Genomic DNA, 20,105 nt, shown 5'->3' on the forward strand with positions numbered 1-20,105 from the left:
GGCAACAAATGCTGGTCTCACCAACGGCGCCCACATCCATTGAAAGAATTAACAATTCTCATCCTCCTGTTCAAATCTCTCCCTCGCCCCCCTCCCTCCCTCTATCTCTGTAACCTCCTCCAGCCCCTGCAATTCTCATCCTCCTGTTCAAATCCCTCCCTCGCCCCCTCCCTCCCTATCTCTGTAACCTCCTCCAGCCCCTACAATTCTCATCCTCCTGTTCAAATCCCTCCCTCGCCCCCTCCCTCCCTATCTCTGTAACCTCCTCCAGCCCCTACAATTCTCATCCTCCTGTTCAAATCCCTCCCTCGCCCCCTCCCTCCCTATCTCTGTAACCTCCTCCAGCGCCTACAATTCCCATCCTCCTGTTCAAATCCCTCCCTCGCCCTCTCCCTCCCTATCTCTGTAACCTCCTCCAGCGCCTACAATTCTCATCCTCCTGTTCAAATCCCTCCCTCACCCCCTCCCTCCCTATCTCTGTAACCTCCTCCAGCCTCTACAATTCTCATCCTCCTGTTCAAATCCCTCCCTCACCCCCTCCCTCCCTATCTCTGTAACCTCCTCCAGCCTCTACAATTCTCATCCTCCTGTTCCAATACCTCCCTCCCTCTATCTCTGTAAGCTGTGAGATCTCCGCGAAGTCTCTGCCCTCCTCCACCTCTGGCCTCCTGCCCTTGAGCAGCTGCAGTTGTCATGTACCTGGGACGTATACAGAGGGGTTCTCGGACATGCCGGGCAGAGGCTGGTAGTCGTGTGGACGCCGGATCTTCAGCGACTGGCCCTGGAAGATGATGCCGTCGAAAGCCATGGCCTGTGTCGTCTCGTCAACTGAGCGGAACTGAGAGGGGGAGAGAGAGAAAGCATGAGGCAGACGGAGGGAGCAGGGTGCCGCGGGGGAGGGGGGGAGAGAGAGAGAGAGAGAGAGAGAGAGGGAGCAGGGAGCGGGGAGGGGAGGAGAGGGGGGGAGGGGAGGAGAGTGGGAGGGGGAGAGGGAGCAGGGAGCGGGGAGGGGAGGAGAGGAGAGTGGGAGGGGGAGAGGGAGACGGGGAGGGGGAGAGGGAGACAGGGAGGGGGAGAGGGAGACAGGGAGGGGGAGAGGGAGAGGGGGAGAGGGAGAGGGAGAGGGGGAGAAGGAGAGGGGGAGAGGGAGAGGGGGAGGGGGAGAGGGAGACGGGAGGGGGAGAGGGAGACGGGAGGGGGAGAGGGAGACGGGGAGAGGGAGACGGGGAGAGGGAGACGGGGAGAGGGAGACGGGGAGAGGGAGAGGGGGAAAGGGAGAGGGGGAGAGGGAGAGGGAGACGGGGAGGGGGAGACGGGGAGAGGGGGAGAGGGAGACGGGGAGGGGAGAGGGAGACGGGGAGGGGGAGAGGGAGACGGGGAGGGGGAGAGGGAGACGGGGAGGGGGAGAGGGAGACGGGAAGGGGGAGAGGGAGACGGGGAGGGGGAGAGGGAGACGGGAGGAGGAGAGGGAGACGGGGAGGAGGAGAGGGAGACAGGGAGGAGGAGAGGCTGCCCCTTGCGGGTCTGCAGATTTCTCCCACAGCTGAGTTACCTCGAGGAAAGCGAAGTTTTTATCCTGGTTGATCTGCACGGCCAGCACAGGGTTCCCTGCCGCCTGGGACAGCGCCGCCAATCGCATCTGGGCATTGAAGAAATCCGCCATGGCTTCCTGGTGGGGAGACAGACACACAGACAGGGGGGAGTGGGTGTGAGGCTTTACTGGGTCAACAGGTCCGAGCACAAAACACGCAACAATCAGGGTCATCCCTCAGGGCACCATCAAGAGGAGGAGGCCATTCAGCCCCTCTCGAGGCTGCTCCCGCTCACCCCCCCACCCCGCGCAACGCCATCGCCTCTGATCTTCCAACCCGGTTCCCCTCGACTCCCTCAGCACCCGAGCCTCTCCCCTCGCTCCGTCTCCAGCGGACTCTCCGGCCGAGGGTCCATGGGTCTCTGGGGTGGAGATTCCCAGAGATTGACCCCCCACCTCCTCGTCTCTCTCCTCGTCTCGGTCCAAAATGGCCGACCACTTATCCCCGAGACTCTGACCACCCATCATTCCCTACCCCCTAGTTACAGGCTAACTCCAGAGAATATTGAAAACAAAAACAGAATTACCTGGAAAAACTCAGCAGGTCTGGCAGCATCGGCGGAGAAGAAATCAGTTAACGTTTCGAGCCTTCATGGCCCTTCGGCAGAACTGAAGCATAGTTAGGAGAAAGGAGAAATATAAACTGGTTTAAGGTGGTGGGGGGGGGAAGAGAGAAGTTGAAGGTGTGGTGATTGTGGAGATAAGCAGTGATAGGAGCAGATAATCAAAAGATGTCACAGACAAAAGGGTCAAAGAGGTGTTGAAGGTGGTGATATTTGTCTAAGAAAAGTGCTAATTAAGAATGGATGGCAGGACACTCAAGGTACAGCTCTAGTGGGGGTGGGGTGGACAGACTAACATGGTATTAGTTGTAGATTTAAAAATAATGGAAATAGGTGGGGAAAGAAGAATCTATATAAATTATTGAAAAAAAAGGGAGGGGGGAGAAACGGGGTGGGGATGGGGGGAGGGGGAGTTTAAGATCTAAAGTTGTTGAATTCAATATTCAGTCCGGAAGGCTGTAAAGTGCCGAGTCGGAAGATGAGGTGCTGTTCCTCCAGTTTGCGTTGGGCTTCACTGGAACATTGCAGCAAGCCAAGGACAGACATGTGGGCAAGAGAACAGGGTGGTGTGTTAAAATGGCAAGCGACAGGGAGGTTTGGGTCTTTCTTGCGGACAGACCGCAGGTGTTCTGTAAAGCTGTCGCCCAGTTTGCGTTTGGTCTCTCCAATGTAGAGGAGACCGCATTGGGAGCAACGAATGCAGTAGACTAAGTTAGGGGAAATGCAAGTGAAATGCTGCTTCACTTGAAAGGAGTGTTTGGGCCCTTGGACGGTGAGGAGAGAGGAAGTGAAGGGGCAGGTGTTGCATCTTCTGCGTGGGCGTGGGGAGGTGCCATAAGTGGGGGTTGAAGAGTAGGGGGTGATGGAGGAGTGGACCAGGGTGTCCCGGAGGGAACGATCCCTACGGAATGCCGTCAGGGGGGGTGAAGGGAAGATGTGTTTGGTGGTGGCATCATGCTGGAGTTGGCGGAAATGGCGGAGGATGATCCTTTGAATGCGGAGGCTGGTGGGGTGATAAGTGAGGACAAGGGGTACCCTATCATGTTTCTGGGAAGGAGGAGAAGGCGTGAGGGAGGATGCGCGGGATTTGGGCCGGACAGGGTTGAGGGCCCTGCCAACGATCGTGGATGGAAAACCTCGGTTAAGGAAGAAGGAGGACATGTCAGAGGAGCTGTTTTTGAAGGTAGCATCATCAGAACAGATGCGACGGAGGCGAAGGAACTGAGAGAATGGGATGGAGTCTTTACAGGAGTCTTCTCCTCCTTCCCAGAAACATGATAGGGTCCCCCTTGTCCTCACTTATCACCCCACCAGCCTCCGCATTCAAAGGATCATCCTCCGCCATTTCCGCCAACTCCAGCATGATGCCACCACCAAACACATCTTCCCTTCACCCCCCCGACGGCATTCCGTAGGGATCGTTCCCTCCGGGACACCCTGGTCCACTCCTCCATCACCCCCTACTCCTCAACCCCCACTTATGGCACCTCCCCATGCCCACGCAGAAGATGCAACACCTGCCCCTTCACTTCCTCTCTCCTCACCGTCCAAGGGCCCAAACCCTCCTTTCAAGTGAAGCAGCATTTCACTTGCATTTCCCCTAACTTAGTCTACTGCATTCGTTGCTCCCAATGCGGTCTCCTCTACATTGGAGAGACCAAACGCAAACTGGGCGACCGTTTTGCGGAACACCTGCGGTCTGTCCGCAAGAAAGACCCAAACCTCCTTGTCGCTTGCCATTTTAACACTCCACCCTGTTCTCTTGCCCACATGTCTGTCCTTGGCTTGCTGCATTGTTCCAGTGAAGCCCAACGCAAACTGGAGGAACAGCACCTCATCTTCCTACTAGGCACTTTACAGCCTTCTGGGCTGAATATTGAATTCAACAACTTTAGATCTTAAACTCCCCCTCCCCCCATCCCCACCCCGTTTCTTTCCCGCCCCCCCCGCCTTTTTTTTCAATAATTTATATAGATTCTTCTTTCCCCACCTATTTCCATTATTTTTAAATCTAAAACTAAAACCTTGTTAATCTTTCCACCCCACCCCCACTAGAGCTGTACCTTGAGTATCCTGTCTTCCATTCTTAATTAGCACTTTCCTTAGACAAATATCACCACCTTCAACACCTCTTTGATCCTTTTGTCTGTGACATCTTTTGATTATCTGCTCCTATCACTGCTTATCTCCACAATCACCACACCCTCAACTTCTCTCTTCCCCCCCCCCGCACCCCACACCACCCCGCCACCTTAAACCAGTTTATATTTCTCCTTTCTCCTAACTATACTCAGTTCTGCCAAAGGGCCATGAAGGCTCGAAACGTTAACTGATTTCTTCTCCGCCGATGCTGCCAGACCTGCTGAGTTTTTCCAGGTAATTCTGTTTTTGTTTTGGATTTCCAGCATCCGCAGTAGCTTTTTGTTTTTATCCAGAGAATATTGACCTGTTCCACTCAATCTGACAGGACTGTTGGAAACAGTGTAGAGTGAGCTTTACTCTGTATCTAACCCCGTGCTGTACCTGTCCTGGGAGTGTTTGATGGGGACAGTGTAGAGGAAGCTTTACTCTGTATCTAACCCCGTGCTGTACCTGTCCTGGGAGTGTTTGATGGGGACAGTGTAGAGGGAGCTTTACTCTGTATCTAACCCCGTGCTGTACCTGCCCTGGGAGTGTTTGATGGGGACAGTGTAGAGGGAGCTTTACTCTGTATCTAACCCCGTGCTGTACCTGTCCTGGGAGTGTTTGATGGGGACAGTGTAGAGGGAGTTTTACTCTGTATCTAACCCCGTGCTGTACCTGTCCTGGGAGTGTTTGATGGGGACGCTGTAGAGAGAGCTTTACTCTGTATCTAACCCCGTGCTGTACCTGTCCTGGGAGTGTTTGATGGGGACAGTGTAGAGGGAGCTTTACTCTGTATCTAACCCCGTGCTGTACCTGCCCTGGGAGTGTTTGATGGGGACGGTGTAGAGGGAGCTTTACTCTGTATCTAACCCCGTGCTGTACCTGTCCTGGAAGTGTTTGATGGGGACAGTGTAGAGGGAACTTTACTCTGTATCTAACCCCGTGCTGTACCTGCCCTGGGAGTGTTTGATGGGGACAGTGTAGAGGGAACTTTACTCTGTATCTAACCCCGTGCTGTACCTGCCCTGGGAGTGTTTGATGGGGACAGTGTAGAGGGAGCTTTACTCTGTATCTAACCCCGTGCTGTACCTGCCCTGGGAGTGTTTGATGGGGACAGTGTAGAGGGAGCTTTACTCTGTATCTAACCCCGTGCTGTACCTGTCCTGGGAGTGTTTGATGGGGACAGTGTAGAGGGAGTTTTACTCTGTATCTAACCCCGTGCTGTACCTGTCCTGGGAGTGTTTGATGGGGACGCTGTAGAGAGAGCTTTACTCTGTATCTAACCCCGTGCTGTACCTGTCCTGGGAGTGTTTGATGGGGACAGTGTAGAGGGAGCTTTACTCTGTATCTAACCCCGTGCTGTACCTGTCCTGGGAGTGTTTGATGGGGACAGTGTAGAGGGAGCTTTACTCTGTATCTAACCCCGTGCTGTACCTGTCCTGGAAGTGTTTGATGGGGACAGTGTAGAGGGAACTTTACTCTGTATCTAACCCCGTGCTGTACCTGCCCTGGGAGTGTTTGATGGGAACAGTGTAGAGGGAGCTTTACTCTGTATCTAACCCCGTGCTGTACCTGTCCTGGGAGTGTTTGATGGGGACAGTGTAAAGGGAGCTTTACTCTGTATCTAACCCCGTGCTGTACCTGTCCTGGGAGTGTTTGATGGGGACAGTGTTCTATTTTACAGCCATTACCTCAGTCACACCGAAGGGAATGTTTCCGACGTACAGTCTTCTTGCTTGTCTGGTCATCTGACTACCAACCACTGGGACCTGTGTTGGGGTGACTGCCAGGCCATCAGGGGTCACTGTGGGCAGTAGTGCAGTGGCTGGAATTTGACCTGCCGCTTTAGAAAAAGGAAAACCGAAGGAGACAAGAGAAGGAGAAACAAATAAAAAAAGATTAGACACGTGGAAAAGAATCTCAACCGCCTAACAGGGTCGAGAAGGGGCTGAATGGGCCTCCTCCTGTTCCTGTGTAACAGGCTCAAGGGGGCTGAATGGGGCCTCCTCCTGTTCCTGTGTAACAGGCTCGAGAGGGGCTGAATGGGCCTCCTCCTGTTCCTGTGTAACAGGGTCGAGAAGGGGTTGAATGGGCCTCCTCCTGTTCCTGTGTAACAGGCTCGAGAAGGGGCTGAATGGGCCTCCTCCTGTTCCTGTGTAACAGGCTCGAGAAGGGGCTGAATGGGCCTCCTCCTGTTCCTGTGTAAGAGGCTCGAGCAGGGGCTGAATGGGCCTCCTGTTCCTGTGTAACAGGCTCGAGAAGGGGCTGAACGGGCCTCCTCCTGTTCCTGTGTAAGAGGCTCGAGAAGGGCCTGAACGGGCCTCCTCCTGTTCCTGTGTTAAGGGCTCAGGGGGGTCTGTGGGGAGCGACTGAGAGGCCAGCAGGCTGGCGAATGGAAGGACGTGAGGGTTCGGGGCTGGTTGCCAAGCGAGGGGCTCGATGCATCTCACCTTGCATCGCTTTGTACTGCATGGGGGTGATGTGCTCGAACCCTGGAGGTGGTACATCCCAGTATTTGTACGGCTTTTTCTTCTGAATCCGTCTGGGAGAGCGGCTGGACAGGAAAGAAGAGAGAGAGAGGGTGAGAGGCAGAAGGCAGTTCTACCGGTGTTAATCCAGCTCCCTCACACTGTCACTCAGTAACCCCTCTCCCCCCCAGCGCCCTGTGTTACTGACTGTATCTCTACTGATGTTAATCCAGCTCCCTCACACTGTCACTCAGTAACCCCTCTCCCCCCAGCGCCCTGTGTTACTGACTGTATCTCTACTGATGTTAATCCAGCTCCCTCACACTGTCACTCAGTAACCCCTCTCCCCCAGCGCCCTGTGTTACTGACTGTATCTCTACTGATGTTAATCCAGCTCCCTCACACTGTCACTCAGTAACCCCTCTCCCCCCCAGCGCCCTGTGTTACTGACTGTATCTCTACTGATGTTAATCCAGCTCCCTCACACTGTCACTCAGTAACCCCTCTCCCCCCCAGCGCCCTGTGTTACTGACTGTATCTCTACTGATGTTAATCCAGCTCCCTCACACTGTCACTCAGTAACCCCTCTCCCCCCCAGCGCCCTGTGTTACTGACTGTATCTCTACTGATGTTAATCCAGTTCCCTCACACTGTCACTCAGTAACCCCTCTCCCCCCAGCGCCCTGTGTTACTGACTGTACCTTTACTGATGTTAACCCAGCTCCCTCACACTGTCACTCAGTAACCCCTCTCCCCCCAGCGCCCTGTGTTACTGACTGTATCTCTACTGATGTTAATCCAGCTCCCTCACGCCGCAGGCTCTCCCAGTCTCGCTGCCTCTCCCGACCGCGGTAAAGCCGGGGGGGGGGTTTACCTGCGACGCCGACGTTCCCTGGAAACGCTCCGGCGTTCCCGGTTCACCCGTTCCCTGCTTCGACTCCGCCTCTTGCGATCCCGGCTGCGGGAGCGGCTGCGGCTTTTCTTCTTGTGACGGTTCTCCTTGTCGCGTTCTGCAGTTCGGGATGGGGGGTGGGGGGAGACGGGAGAGAGAGAGTGAGCAGCAGAGAAGGGAGGAATCGCTCGGGTCCCCGGCTGCAACTGAAGTCGGCTCAGCGCAGGGCGTGAGGTGGTGGGGGGGGAAGGTGGGACAGGTCCGACAAGCCGGTATCGAGCAGGGGAGCCCCCTCGTGTTTCTATCGCTCCTGGAACGCAGTCAAACACCCCCGAGGCCCCAGACAGAAACGATTACCCAACACGATCTGACCCTGAGCCACCTGAGGAGATGTTAGGGGCAGGAGACCCGACAGAGAGACAGGGAGGGCGAGAGAGAGAGAGACACGTGGAGAACGAGAGAGAGAGAGGGAGAGAGAGAGACGGGGAGAACAAGAGAGACGGGGAGGGCGAGAGGGAGAGAGAGAGACACGTGGAGAACGAGAGAGAGAGAGAGACGGGGAGAACGAGAGAGAGAGAGAGAGAGACACGGTGGGCAAGAGAGAGAGAGGCGGGGAGAACGAGAGAGAGGGAGACACTGACCAAGAGAGGGAGAGAGAGAAACCCAGAGAGAGAGAGGTTACAGAGATAGGGAGGGAGGGGATGAGGGAGGGAATTGAACAGGAGGATGAGAATTGTAGGGGCTGGAGGAGGTTACAGAGATAGGGAGGGAGGGGGTGAGGGAGGGATTTGAACAGGAGGATGAGAATTGTAGGGGCTGGAGGAGGTTACAGAGATAGGGAGGGAGGGGGTGAGGGAGGGATTTGAACAGGAGGATGAGAATTGTCGGGGCTGGAGGAGGAGGTTACAGAGATAGGGAGGGAGGGGGTGAGGGAGGGATTTGAACAGGAGGATGAGAATTGTAGGGGCTGGAGGAGGTTACAGAGATAGGGAGGGAGGGGGTGAGGGAGGGATTTGAACAGGAGGTTGAGAATTGTAGGGGCTGGAGGAGGTTACAGAGATGGGGAGGGGGTGAGGGAGGGATTTGAACAGGAGGATGAGAATTGTAGGGGCTGGAGGAGGTTACAGAGATAGGGGCGGGGCGGCGGGTTGGGGATGAGGGTTTGGGTCAGGTACGGCCAAAAGAGCTGCAGCGATTTTGGATGTCCTGTTATCATCTTTCACTCGACTGCAGAACAGTCCAGTGGATTGGAAGATAGGAAACGTAACCCTAACGTTTAAGGAAGGAGGGACTGACACGTCAGCTCACCTAACGTCAGGCGCCAGGGAAGTGGCTCGAATTTAGGGGACGCGGTCACTCTGCACGTGAAGCAGCCAAAATAGAACCACAATCCGATCAGGCAGCCTCAACAGGGGGTTACGGGAAGAAAATACTCTTTCACAAGTTGCCCAGCGTTTGTTTTGTGGGGGGAACAGCAGGGTAGATAAAGGGGAACCAGTAGATGTGCTATACTTAGATTTCCCGCATGAATTCAGTAAGGTCTGGCACCCATGGTCGTCACAGATTCAGGGCTTCCGGGGTTTGGGAATAACACACTGGCCTGGAGAGCAGACAGGAAGCGGAGAGTGGACACCAATGGCACTTTTTCACGTTGGCAGGCTGTGACGCACGAACAAGGGGCAGGGGTAGGCCACTCGGCCCCTCGAGCCCTGCTCCGCCGTTCAATAAGATCATCTGATAGTCACCTCAACCCCACCTTCCCACCTTCCCCCCCGACCACCCGACAACCTTTCACCCCCTTGCTTATCAAGAATCTATCCACCTCTGCCTTAAAAATATTCAAAGACTCTGCTTCCACCGCCTGTTGAGGAAGAAACATAGAAACTAGGAGCAGGAGGAGGCCATTTGGCCCCTCGAGCCTGCTCCCCCATTCATTATGATCATGGCTGATCATCCAACTCAATATCCTGCTCCCGCTTTCTCCCCATACCCTTTGACCCCTTTCGCCCCAAGAGCTCTATCTAACTCCTTCTTCAAAACATACAATGCTTTGGCCTCAACTACTTTCTGTGGTAGTGAATTCCACAGGCTCACCACTTTCTGGGTGAAGAAATTTCTCCTCATCTCAGTCCTCAATGGTCTACCCCGTATCCTCAGACTGTGACCCCTGGTTCTGGACTCCCCCACCATCGGGAACATCCTTCCTGCATCTACCCTGTCTAGTCCTGTTAGAATTTTATAGGTTTCTATGAGATCCCCCCCCTCATTCTTCTGAACTCCAGCGAATATAATCCTAACCGACTCAGTCGCTCCTCGTGTGTCAGTCCCGCCATCCCAGGAATCAGTCTGGTAAACCTTCGCTGCACTCCCTCTATAGCAAGTACATCCTTCCTCAGATAAGGAGACCAAAACTGCACACACAATATTCCAGGTGTGGTCTCCCTAAGGCCCTGTACAATTGCAGCAAGACATCCCTGCTCCTGTACTCGTATCCTCTCGCTATGAAGGCCAACATACCATTGGCCTTCTTTACCGCCTGCTGCATCTGCATGCTTACCTTCAGCGACTGGTGTACGAGGACACCCAGGTCTCATTGCACATTCCCCTCTCTCAATTTATAGCCATTCACATAATAATCTGCCTTCCTGTTTTTGCTACCAAAATGGATAACCTCACATTTATCCACATTATACTGCATCTGCCATGCATTTGCCCACTCACTCAGCTTGTCCAAATCACACTGAAGCATCTCTGCATCCTCCTCACAGCTCACTCTCTCACCCAGCTTTGTGTCATCTGCAAATTTGGAAATATTACATTTAGTTCCCTCATCTAAATCATTAATATATATTGTGAATAGCTGGGGTCCCAGCACCGATCCCTGCGGTACCCCACTAGTCACTGCCTGCCATTCGGAAAAAGACCCGTTTATTCCTACTCTTTGTTTCCTGTCTGCCAACCAGTTTTCTATCCATCTCAATACACTACCCCCAATCCCATGCGCTTTAATTTTACACGCCAATCTCTTATGTGGGACTTTGTCGAAAGCCTTCTGAAGGTTCAAATAAACCACATCCACTGGTTCCCCCAAACCAACTCTACTAGTTACATCCTCGAAAAATTCCGGTAGATTTGTCAAGCATGAGAGTTCCAACGGCTCACTACCCACTGAGAGAGAAAATTTCCCCTCATCTCTGTCCTAAATGGGCCACCCCTTATTTTTAAACAGTGACCTCCACCTCGTTCTAGATTCTCCCACAAGAGGAAACATCCTCTCCACATCCACCCTGTCCAAGACCCCTCAGGACGTTAAAGGTTTCAATCAAGTCGCCTCTCACTCTTCTAAACTCCAGCGGATACGAGCCTAACCTGTCCAACCTTCCCTCATAAGACAAGCTGCCCATTCCTGGTATAAGTATTAGTCTAGCAAACCTAGGGGAGTGCCACAAGGGTCAATGCTGAGGCATCAGCCATTTACAATCAATATGAATGACTTAGATGAAGAGACAGATGACGTAATGAGAGAGAGCGAGAGCGCGCGCCCGAGAGAGAGAGAGAACGAGAGAGCGTGCCCGAGAGAGAGCGAGAGCACGTGCCCGAGAGAGAGAGCGAGAGCGCGCACCCGAGAGAGAGAGAGCGAGAGCGCGCGCCCAAGAGAGAGAGCGAGAGCGCACCCGAGAGAGAGAGCGAGAGCGCACCCGAGAGAGAGAGCGAGAGCGCACCCGAGAGAGAGCGAGAGCGCGCGCCCGAGAGAGAGAGAGAGCGAGAGCGCGCCCGAGAGAGAGAGAGAGAGAGCGCCCGAGAGAGAGAGCAAGAGCGCGCCCGAGAGAGAGAGCAAGAGCGCGCCCGAGAGGGAGCGAGAGCGCGCGCCCGAGAGAGAGCGAGAGCGCGCGCCCGAGAGAGAGCGAGAGCGCGCGCCCGAGAGAGAGCGAGAGCGCGCGCCCGAGAGAGAGCGAGAGCGCGCGCCCGAGAGAGAGCGAGAGCGCGCGCCCGAGAGAGAGCGAGAGCGCGCGCCCGAGAGAGAGAGAGAACGAGAGAGCGCGCCCGAGAGAGAGAGCGAGAGTGCGCGCCCGAGAGAGAGAGAGAGAGCGAGAGCGCGCGCCCGAGAGAGAGAGCGAGAGCGAGAGCGCGCGCCCGAGAGAGAGAGCAAGAGCGCGCGCCCGAGAGAGAGAGCGAGAGCACACCCAAGAAGACAGAGAGAGAGAGAGCGGCGCCCGAGAGAGAGAGAGAGCGAGAAGCGCGCGCCCGAGAGCGAGAGCGCACGCCCGAGAGAGAGAGCGAGAGCGCGCGCCCGAGAGAGAGAGCGAGAGCGCGCGCCCGAGAGAGAGAGAGAGCGAGAGCGCGCGCCCGAGAGAGAGAGAGAGCGAGAGCGCGCGCCCGAGAGAGAGAGCGAGAGCGCGCGCCCGAGAGAGCGCGCCCGAGAGAGAGAGCGAGAGCGCACCCGAGAGAGAGCGAGAGCGCGCGCCCGAGAGAGAGAGAGAGCGAGAGCGCGCGCCCAGAGAGAGCGAGAGCGCGCCCGAGAGAGAGCGAGAGCGCGCGCCCGAGAGAGAGCGAGAGCGCGCCCCCGAGAGAGAGCGAGAGCGCGCCCCGAGAGAGAGAGCGAGAGCGCGTGCCCGAGAGAGCGAGAGCACACCCGAGAGAGAGCGAGAGCGCCCGAGAGAGAGCGAGAGCGCGCGCCCGAGAGAGAGAGAGAGAGAGCGAGAGCGCGCGCCCGAGAGAGAGAGAGAGAGAGAGAGCGAGAGCGCGCGCCCGAGAGAGAGAGAGAGAGAGAGAGCGAGAGCGCACGCCCGAGAGAGAGCGAGAGCGCGCGCCCAGAGAGAGCGAGAGCGCGCGCCCGAGAGCGCGCGCCCGAGAGAGAGCGAGAGCGCGCGCCCGAGAGAGAGCGAGAGCATGCGCCCGAGAGAGAGAGCGAGAGCGCGCGCCCGAGAGAGAGCGAGAGCGAGAGCGCGCGCCCGAGAGAGAGAGCGAGAGCGCGCGCGCCGAGAGAGCGCGCGCGCCCGAGAGAGAGAGCGAGAGCGCGCGCCCGAGAAGAGAGAGCGAGAGCGCGCGCCCGAGAGAGAGCGAGAGCGAGAGCCGAACCCGAGAGAGAGAGAGAGAGAGCGAGAGCGCGCGCGCCCGAGAGAGAGAGAGAGAGAGAGAGCGAGAGCCGGCGCCCGAGAGAGAGCGGAGGCGCGCCCGAGAGAGAGAGAGAGCGAGAGGCGCGCGCCCGAGAGAGAGCGAGAGCACGCGCCCGAGAGAGAGCGAGAACGCGCGCCCGAGAGAGAGCGAGAGCGAGAGCCCGAGAGAGAGAGAGAGCGTGCCCGGAGAGAGCGAGAGCGCGCGCCGAGAGAGAGCGAGAGCGCGCGCCCGAGAGAGAGCGAGAGCGCGCGCCCGAGAGAGAGAGAGCGCGGAGGGCGCGCCCGAGAGAGAGAGAGAACGAGAGAGCACACCCGAGAGAGAGAGCGAGAGTGCGCGCCCGAGAGAGAGAGCGAGCGCCCGAGAGAGAGAGCGAGAGCGCGCGCCCGAGAGAGAGAGCGAGAGCGCGCGCCCGAGAGAGAGAGCGAGAGCGCGCGCCAGAGGAGAGCCCAGAGAGAGAGCGAGAGCCCGAGAGAGAGAGCGAGAGCCCGAGAGAGAGCGAGAGAGCGCCCGAGAGAGAGGCGAGAGCGCGCGCCCCGAGAGAGAGCGAGAGCGCGCGCCCGAGAGAGAGCGAGAGCGAGAGCGCGCCCCGAGAGAGAGCGAGAGCGCGCGCCGGAGAGAGAGCGAGAGCGCGCGCTCGAGAGAGCGAGAGCGCGCGCCCGAGAGAGAGCGCGCGCCGAGAGAGAAGAGCGCGCGCCCGAGAGAGCGAGAGCGCGCGCCCGAGAGAGCGAGAGAGAGCGCGAGACGCACGCTTGAGAGAGAGAGCGCGCGAGAGCGGACGCCTGAGAGTGCACGCCTGAGAGAGAGAGGAGAGAGAGAGAGCGAGTGTGCACGCCTGAGAGAGAGAGAGAGCGAGTGTGCACGCCTGAGAGAGAGCGCGAGAGCGCAGGCCTGAGAGAGAGAGAGCGAGAGTGCAGGCCTGAGAGTGAGAGCGAGAGTGCAGGCCTGAGAGAGAGAGAGGCGAGAGTGCAGGCCTGAGAGAGAGAGCTAGAGTGCAGGGCCTGAGAGAGAGAGAGAACGAGAGTGCAGGCCTGAGAGAGAGAGAGAGAGAGCGAGAGTGCAGGCCTGAGAGAGAGAGCTAGAGTGCAGGCCTGAGAGAGAGAGCGAGAGGTGCAGGCCTGAGAGAGAGAGCGAGAGTGCAGGCCTGAGAGAGAGAGAGAACGAGAGTGCAGGCCTGAAGAGAGAGAGCGAGAGTGCAGACCTGAAAGAGAGAGAGAGAGAACGAGAGTGCAGGCCTGAGAGAGAGAGCGAGAGTGCAGACCTGAAAGAGAGAGCGCCCGAGAGAGAGAGCACGCCCGAGAGAGACCTGGGTGTACCTGTACAAGGAGCAAGTGGCCTCTATTGCAAGAAGGATAAAAGTCGGCAAGTCTTGTACACGGCTCTGGGGAGAGTACCAGGGAGTACCCAGGGGGAAAATCCTTGCCTTTGTGGAAAGCGCAATAAATGTTATTTCATATTCATTCACGGGATGTGGGCGTCGCTGGCTGGGCCCAGCATTTATTGCCCACCCCTCGTTGCCCTTGAGAAGGTGGTGGTGAGCTGCCTTCCTGAACCGCTGCAGTCCCTGTGGTGTAGGTTCCGGGCATTTAAGAGTCAACCACATTGCTGTGGATCAAGAGTCACATGTAGGCCAGGCCAGGTAAGAGTGGCAGATTTCCTTCCCTACCCTAGAGGGCATTAGCGGATCAGGTGGATTTTTACCACAATCGACAACGGTTCAAGACATAGGAGCAGAAATTAGGCCATTCGGCCCATCGAGTCTGCTTCCCCCATTCAATCGTGACTGATAAGTTTCTCAACCCCGTTCTCCCGCCTTCTCCCCGTGACCTTTGATCCCCTCACCAATCAAGACTACCTGTCCCTCCACCTATCTTTGTATCATCCCCGCCTCCTCAATACTACCTGTCCCTCCACCTATCTTTGTATCATCCCCGCCTCCTCAATACTACCTGTCCCTCCACCTATCTTTGTATCATCCCCGCCTCCTCAACACTACCTGTCCCTCCACCTATCTTTGTATCGCCTTGTTTCAGGGTCATCAGGCTTTTATTGAATTCTAATTCCACCATGTGCCGTGGGGGTGGGGAAGGGATTCGAACCCTGGGTCCCCAGAGCATTACCCTGGTGTGTGGAGGGGGGGGTCGGGGATGAGGTCTCTGGAGGACGAGTCCAGTGACAATACCACATGCGCCTCACAAGCCTGGTCCCGCCCAGGGGAGAGATCCCCCTGGGGACAATATCCCGCGGAGTTTAGACGAACGGGAGAGGAGGCTCGGTTATCTTCCAAACCTCTGAGCCTGCCCTCGGGAGAGAAAGCTCAAGCCTGGGGGCGCCCGCTCCCATGGCGGACGAAGGGAGGCCAGCGGACAGCTCTCTCCTCCCCACCCCCTCCCGCCAGACCCAGGGGACGCTCGCCGGCCATCGCGGCGATATATTAAAAAGTTGGGGGCGGGGGGAGGGAGGGGTGGAATGACAGACGGAGTCCTGTCCAGCCGCAGACTAGGCCTGGGACAGACTGGCCAGAACCCTCCCCGCACACTCCGGCTGACAAACGAACTCCTCCTTCTCGGTGAAGGTGACCAAACAGGAGATTTCCCGCTTTACGCCACAATCAATTATCGTCAAACTAAGCCCGCGATGAAAAGCCCTCTGGCCCGATTTTAAGCATTTTAAACGCCCCCTCCCCTTCTTTCAGGCCGTTTTAAACCATTAAAAGCTTCCCTGGCGGGTGTTTCACTTGAGGTTCCTTCGGGGCTCGTACCCCTTGTGGGAAGGCGGGTAGTTAGGTTTTTACGCAAATATCCAGTTTTGTTTCCCTCGCTCGCCCTCTAAGGGGTTTATTCCGCACTCTCCCTCTCCAAGGAGTTTATTTCTCTGCTGTGAGGGGTTCATTCGAGTTTATTGAGGTTTATTTCCCTCTCTGTAAGGGGTTTATTCAGATTTATTTCACTCTCTCTAGAAAGGGGTTTATTCGAGTTTATTCAGCTTTATTTCACACTCTAAGGAGTTTATTCAGATTTATTTCACTCTCTCTCTCTAAGGGGTTTATTCAGCTTTATTTCACTCTCTCTCTCTCGAAAGGGGTTTATTCGAGTTTATTCAGCTTTATTTCACTCTCTGTAAGGGGTTTATTCAGATTTATTTCACTCTCTCTCTAGAAAGGGGTTTATTCGACTTTATTCAGCTTTATTTCACTCTCTCTCTGTAAGGGGTTTATTCAGCTTTATTTCACACTCTCTCTGTAAGGGGTTTATTCAGCTTTATTTCACTCTCTCTCTCTCGAAAGGGGTTTATTCGAGTTTATTCAGCTTTATTTCACTCTCTGTAAGGGGTTTATTCAGATTTATTTCACTCTATCCCTCTCGAAAGGGGTTTATTCTGATTTATTTCACACTCTCTCTAAGGGGTTTATTCAGCTTTATTTCACACTCTCTCTCTCTCTGTAAGGAGTTTATTCGAGTTTATTCAGCTTTATTTCACACTCTGTAAGGGGTTTATTCAGCTTTATTTCACACTCTCTCTCTAGAAAGGGGTTTATTTGAGTTTATTCAGATTTATTTCACACTCTCTCTCTAGAAAGGGGTTTATTTGAGTTTATTCAGCTTTATTTCACTCTCTCTCTAGAAAGGGGTTTATTCGAGTTTATTCAGCTTTATTTCACACTCTCTCTCTCTCTGTAAGGAGTTTATTCGAGTTTATTCAGCTTTATTTCACACTCTGTAAGGGGTTTATTCAGCTTTATTTCACACTCTCTCTCTAGAAAGGGGTTTATTTGAGTTTATTCAGATTTATTTCACACTCTCTCTCTAGAAAGGGGTTTATTCAGCTTTATTTCACTCTCTCTCTAGAAAGGGGTTTATTCGAGTTTATTCAGATTTATTTCACACTCTCTCCCTAGAAAGGGGTTTATTCGAGTTTATTCAGATTTATTTCACACTCTCTCCCTAGAAAGGGGTTTATTTGAGTTTATTCAGATTTATTTCACACTCTCTCTCTAGAAAGGGGTTTATTCGAGTTTATTCAGCTTTATTTCCCTCTCTCTCTAGAAAGGGGTTTATTCGAGTTTATTCAGATTTATTTCACGCTCTCTCTCTAGAAAGGGGTTTATTCGAGTTTATTCAGATTTATTTCATACTCTCTCTGTAAGGGGTTTATTCAAGTTTATTCAGATTTATTTCACTCTCTCTCTCTGTAAGGGGTTTATTCAGCTTTATTTCACTCTCTTTCTGTCGAAAGGGGTTTATTCAGCTTTATTTCGCTCTCTGTAAGGGGTTTATTCAGCTTTATTTCACTCTCTCTCTCTCTGCAAGGGGTTTATTCAGATTTATTTCACTCTCTCTCTGAAAGGGGTTTATTCGAGTTTATTCAGCTTTATTTCACTCTCTCTCTCTGTAAGGGGTTTATTCAGATTTATTTCACTCTCTCTCTCTCGAAAGGGGTTTATTGGAGTTTATTCAGCTTTATTTCACTCTCTCTCTCTAAGGGGTTTATTCAGATTTATTTCTCTCTCTCTCTCTCTCTCTGAAAGGAGTTTATTCAGCTTTATTTCACTCTCTCTCTCTGTAAGGGGTTTATTCAGATTTATTTCACTCTCTCTCTCTCGAAAGGGGTTTATTCGAGTTTATTCAGCTTTATTTCACTCTCTCCCTCTCAGTATCTCAGTATATTTGGGTTTATTTCACTCCCTCTCCCCCTGTAAGGGGGCTTATGGAGGTTGAAGGGTTTATTTGGGGTGTTTTGAGGTTTATTTAGTGTTTTGGGGGGTGGACTAGGTCCTGAAGCCTGGCTCTCGCACTCACCCTCCCCATTTGAGGGGGTTTATTGGAGGTGGAAGGGTTTATTTAGGTATTTAGGGTTTATTTAGTGTTTTAGGGGTGGACTAAGCCCTGAAGCCTGCCACCCTCCCCCTTTGAGGGGGTTTATTGGGGTGGAAGGGTTTATTTAGTGTTTTGGGGGGTGGACTAGGTCCTGAAGCCTGCCCCCCTCCCCCTGTGAGAGGGTTTATTTAAAGGTGGAAGGGTTTATTTAGGTATTTAGTGTTTTAGGGGTGGACTAGGCCCTGAAACCTGCCTCTCTCTCACCCTCCTCCTGTGAGGGGGCTTATTGGGGGTGGAAGGGTTTATTTAGTGTTTTGGGGGGGGTGGACTAGGTCCTGAAGCCTGCCCCCCTGCCCCTGTGAGGGGGTTTATTGGGTATATTTAGTGTTTTAGGGGTGGACTAGGCCCTGAAGCCTGCCCCCCTGCCCCTGTGAGGGGGTTTATTGGGGGTTGAAGGGTTTATTTAGGGTTTATTTAGTGTTTTGGGGGTGGACTAGGCCCTGAAGCCTGCCCCCCTGCCCCTGTGAGGGGGTTTATTGGGTATATTTAGTGTTTTAGGGGTGGACTAGGCCCTGAAGCCTGCCCCCCTGCCCCTGTGAGGGGGTTTATTGGGGGTTGAAGGGTTTATTTAGGGTTTATTTAGTGTTTTGGGGGTGGACTAGGCCCTGAAGCCTGCCCCCTCTCCCTGTGAGGGGGTTTATTGGGGATATTTAGGGTTTATTTAGTGTTTTGGGGGGTGGACTAGGCCCTGAAGCCTGCCCACTCCCCCTGTGAGGGGGTTTATTGGGTATATTTAGTGTTTTGGGGGTGGACTAGGCCCTGAAGCCTGCCCCCCTGCCCCTGTGAGGGGGTTTATTGGGGGTTGAAGGGTTTATTTAGGGTTTATTGAGTGTTTTGGGGGTGGACTAGGCCCTGAAGCCTGCCCCCCTCTCCCTGTGAGGGGGTTTATTGGGTATATTTAGTGTTTTGGGGGTGGACTAGGCCCTGAAGCCTGCTCCCCTCTCCCTGTGAGGGGGTTTATTGGGGGTTGAAGGGTTTATTTAGGGTTTATTGAGTGTTTTGGGGGTGGACTAGGCCCTGAAGCCTGTCTCCTTCCCCTGTGAGGGGGTTTATTGGGAGTATTTAGGGTTTATTTAGTGTTTAAGGGGTGGACTAGGCCCTGAAGCCTGCCCCCTCCCCCTGTGAGGGGGTTTATTGGGGATATTTAGTGTTTTGGGGGTGGACTAGGCCCTGAGGCCTGCCCCCCTTCCCCTGTGAGGGGGTTTATTGGGTATATTTAGTGTTTATTTAGTGTTTTAAGGGGGGACTAGGCCCTGGAGCCTGCCCCCCTTCCCCTGTGAGGGGGTTTATTGGGGGTATTTAGGGTTTATTTAGTGTTTTAAGGGGGGACTAGGCCCTGGAGCCTGCCCCCCTTCCCCTGTGAGGGGGTTTATTGGGGATATTTAGGGTTTATTTAGTGTTTTGGGGGTGGACTAGGCCCTGAAGCCTGCCCCCCTTCCCCTGTGAGGGGGTTTATTGGGTATATTTAGTGTTTATTTAGTGTTTTAAGGGGGGACTAGGCCCTGGAGCCTGCCCCCCTTCCCCTGTGAGGGGGTTTATTGGGGGTATTTAGGGTTTATTTAGTGTTTTAAGGGGGGACTAGGCCCTGGAGCCTGCCCCCCTTCCCCTGTGAGGGGGTTTATTGGGGATGTTTAGGGTTTATTTAGTGTTTTGGGGGTGGACTAGGCCCTGAAGCCTGCCCCCCTTCCCCTGTGAGGGGGTTTATTGGGTATATTTAGTGTTTTGGGGGTAGACTTGGCCCTGAAGCCTGTCTCCTTCCCCTGTGAGGGGGTTTATTGGGAGTATTTAGGGTATATTTAGTGTTTTGGGGGTGGACTAGGCCCTGAAGCCTGCCCCCTCCCCCTGTGAGGGGGTTTATTGGGGATATTTAGTGTTTTGGGGGTGGACTAGGCCCTGAAGCCTGCCCCCCTGCCCCTGTGAGGGGGTTTATTGGGGGTTGAAGGGTTTATTTAGGGTTTATTGAGTGTTTTGGGGGTGGACTAGGCCCTGAAGCCTGCCCCCCTCTCCCTGTGAGGGGGTTTATTGGGGATATTTAGTGTTTTGGGGGTGGACTAGGCCCTGAAGCCTGCCCCCTCCCCATGTGAGGGGGTTTATTGGGGGTTGAAGGGGTTATTTAGGGTTTATTTAGGGTTTATTGAGTGTTTTAGGGGTGGACTAGGCCCTGAAGCCTGCTCCCCTCTCCCTGTGAGGGGGTTTATTGGGGGTTGAAGGGTTTATTTAGGGTTTATTGAGTGTTTAGGGGTGGACTAGGCCCTGAAGCCTGCCTCTCGCACTCACCCTGCCGGTTCTCGTGAAGCTGCTTCTCGAACTCGTCGAACTCGGACATGATCCCCTCCGCTCGGCGGCCGCTTTACTCTCGGGTGCTTTAAAGACGGGGAGTTTATATCTTTTGGATCTATATATATATATATATATATCTCTCTCTCTCTCTCCTCCACGCCGCGCTCCACAAATTTCGATAGGGGGAGGGGGGGG

At 54.4% G+C, this 20,105-nt stretch overlaps 1 protein-coding gene across 2 annotated transcripts in view; it reads right to left on the reverse strand.

The window, feature by feature from the left end:
• Positions 1-20,017, reverse strand: part of LOC144674258 (splicing factor U2AF 65 kDa subunit) — a 51,113-nt gene extending 31,096 nt beyond the window's left edge. Inside the window, exons 1-6 of one of the 2 annotated variants that reach the window (XM_078535687.1) lie at positions 19,908-20,017; positions 7,621-7,756; positions 6,729-6,832; positions 5,970-6,115; positions 1,553-1,669; positions 700-838 (exon numbers count right to left, since the gene is read on the reverse strand). In XM_078535687.1, the coding sequence (XP_078391813.1) occupies positions 700-838; positions 1,553-1,669; positions 5,970-6,115; positions 6,729-6,832; positions 7,621-7,756; positions 19,908-19,956 (691 nt within the window). In that variant the 5' untranslated portion in view covers positions 19,957-20,017. Of the gene's footprint in view, positions 1-699; positions 839-1,552; positions 1,670-5,969; positions 6,122-6,728; positions 6,833-7,620; positions 7,757-19,907 lie in introns of both variants that reach the window. The other variant, XM_078535686.1, reaches the window with a different exon arrangement.
• Between the last annotated feature and the right edge of the window lie 88 nt (positions 20,018-20,105).

Source organism: Cetorhinus maximus, unplaced genomic scaffold (assembly GCF_964194155.1).
Source record: "Cetorhinus maximus unplaced genomic scaffold, sCetMax3.hap1.1 HAP1_SCAFFOLD_600, whole genome shotgun sequence".
Taxonomy (NCBI): Eukaryota; Metazoa; Chordata; class Chondrichthyes; order Lamniformes; family Cetorhinidae; genus Cetorhinus; species Cetorhinus maximus.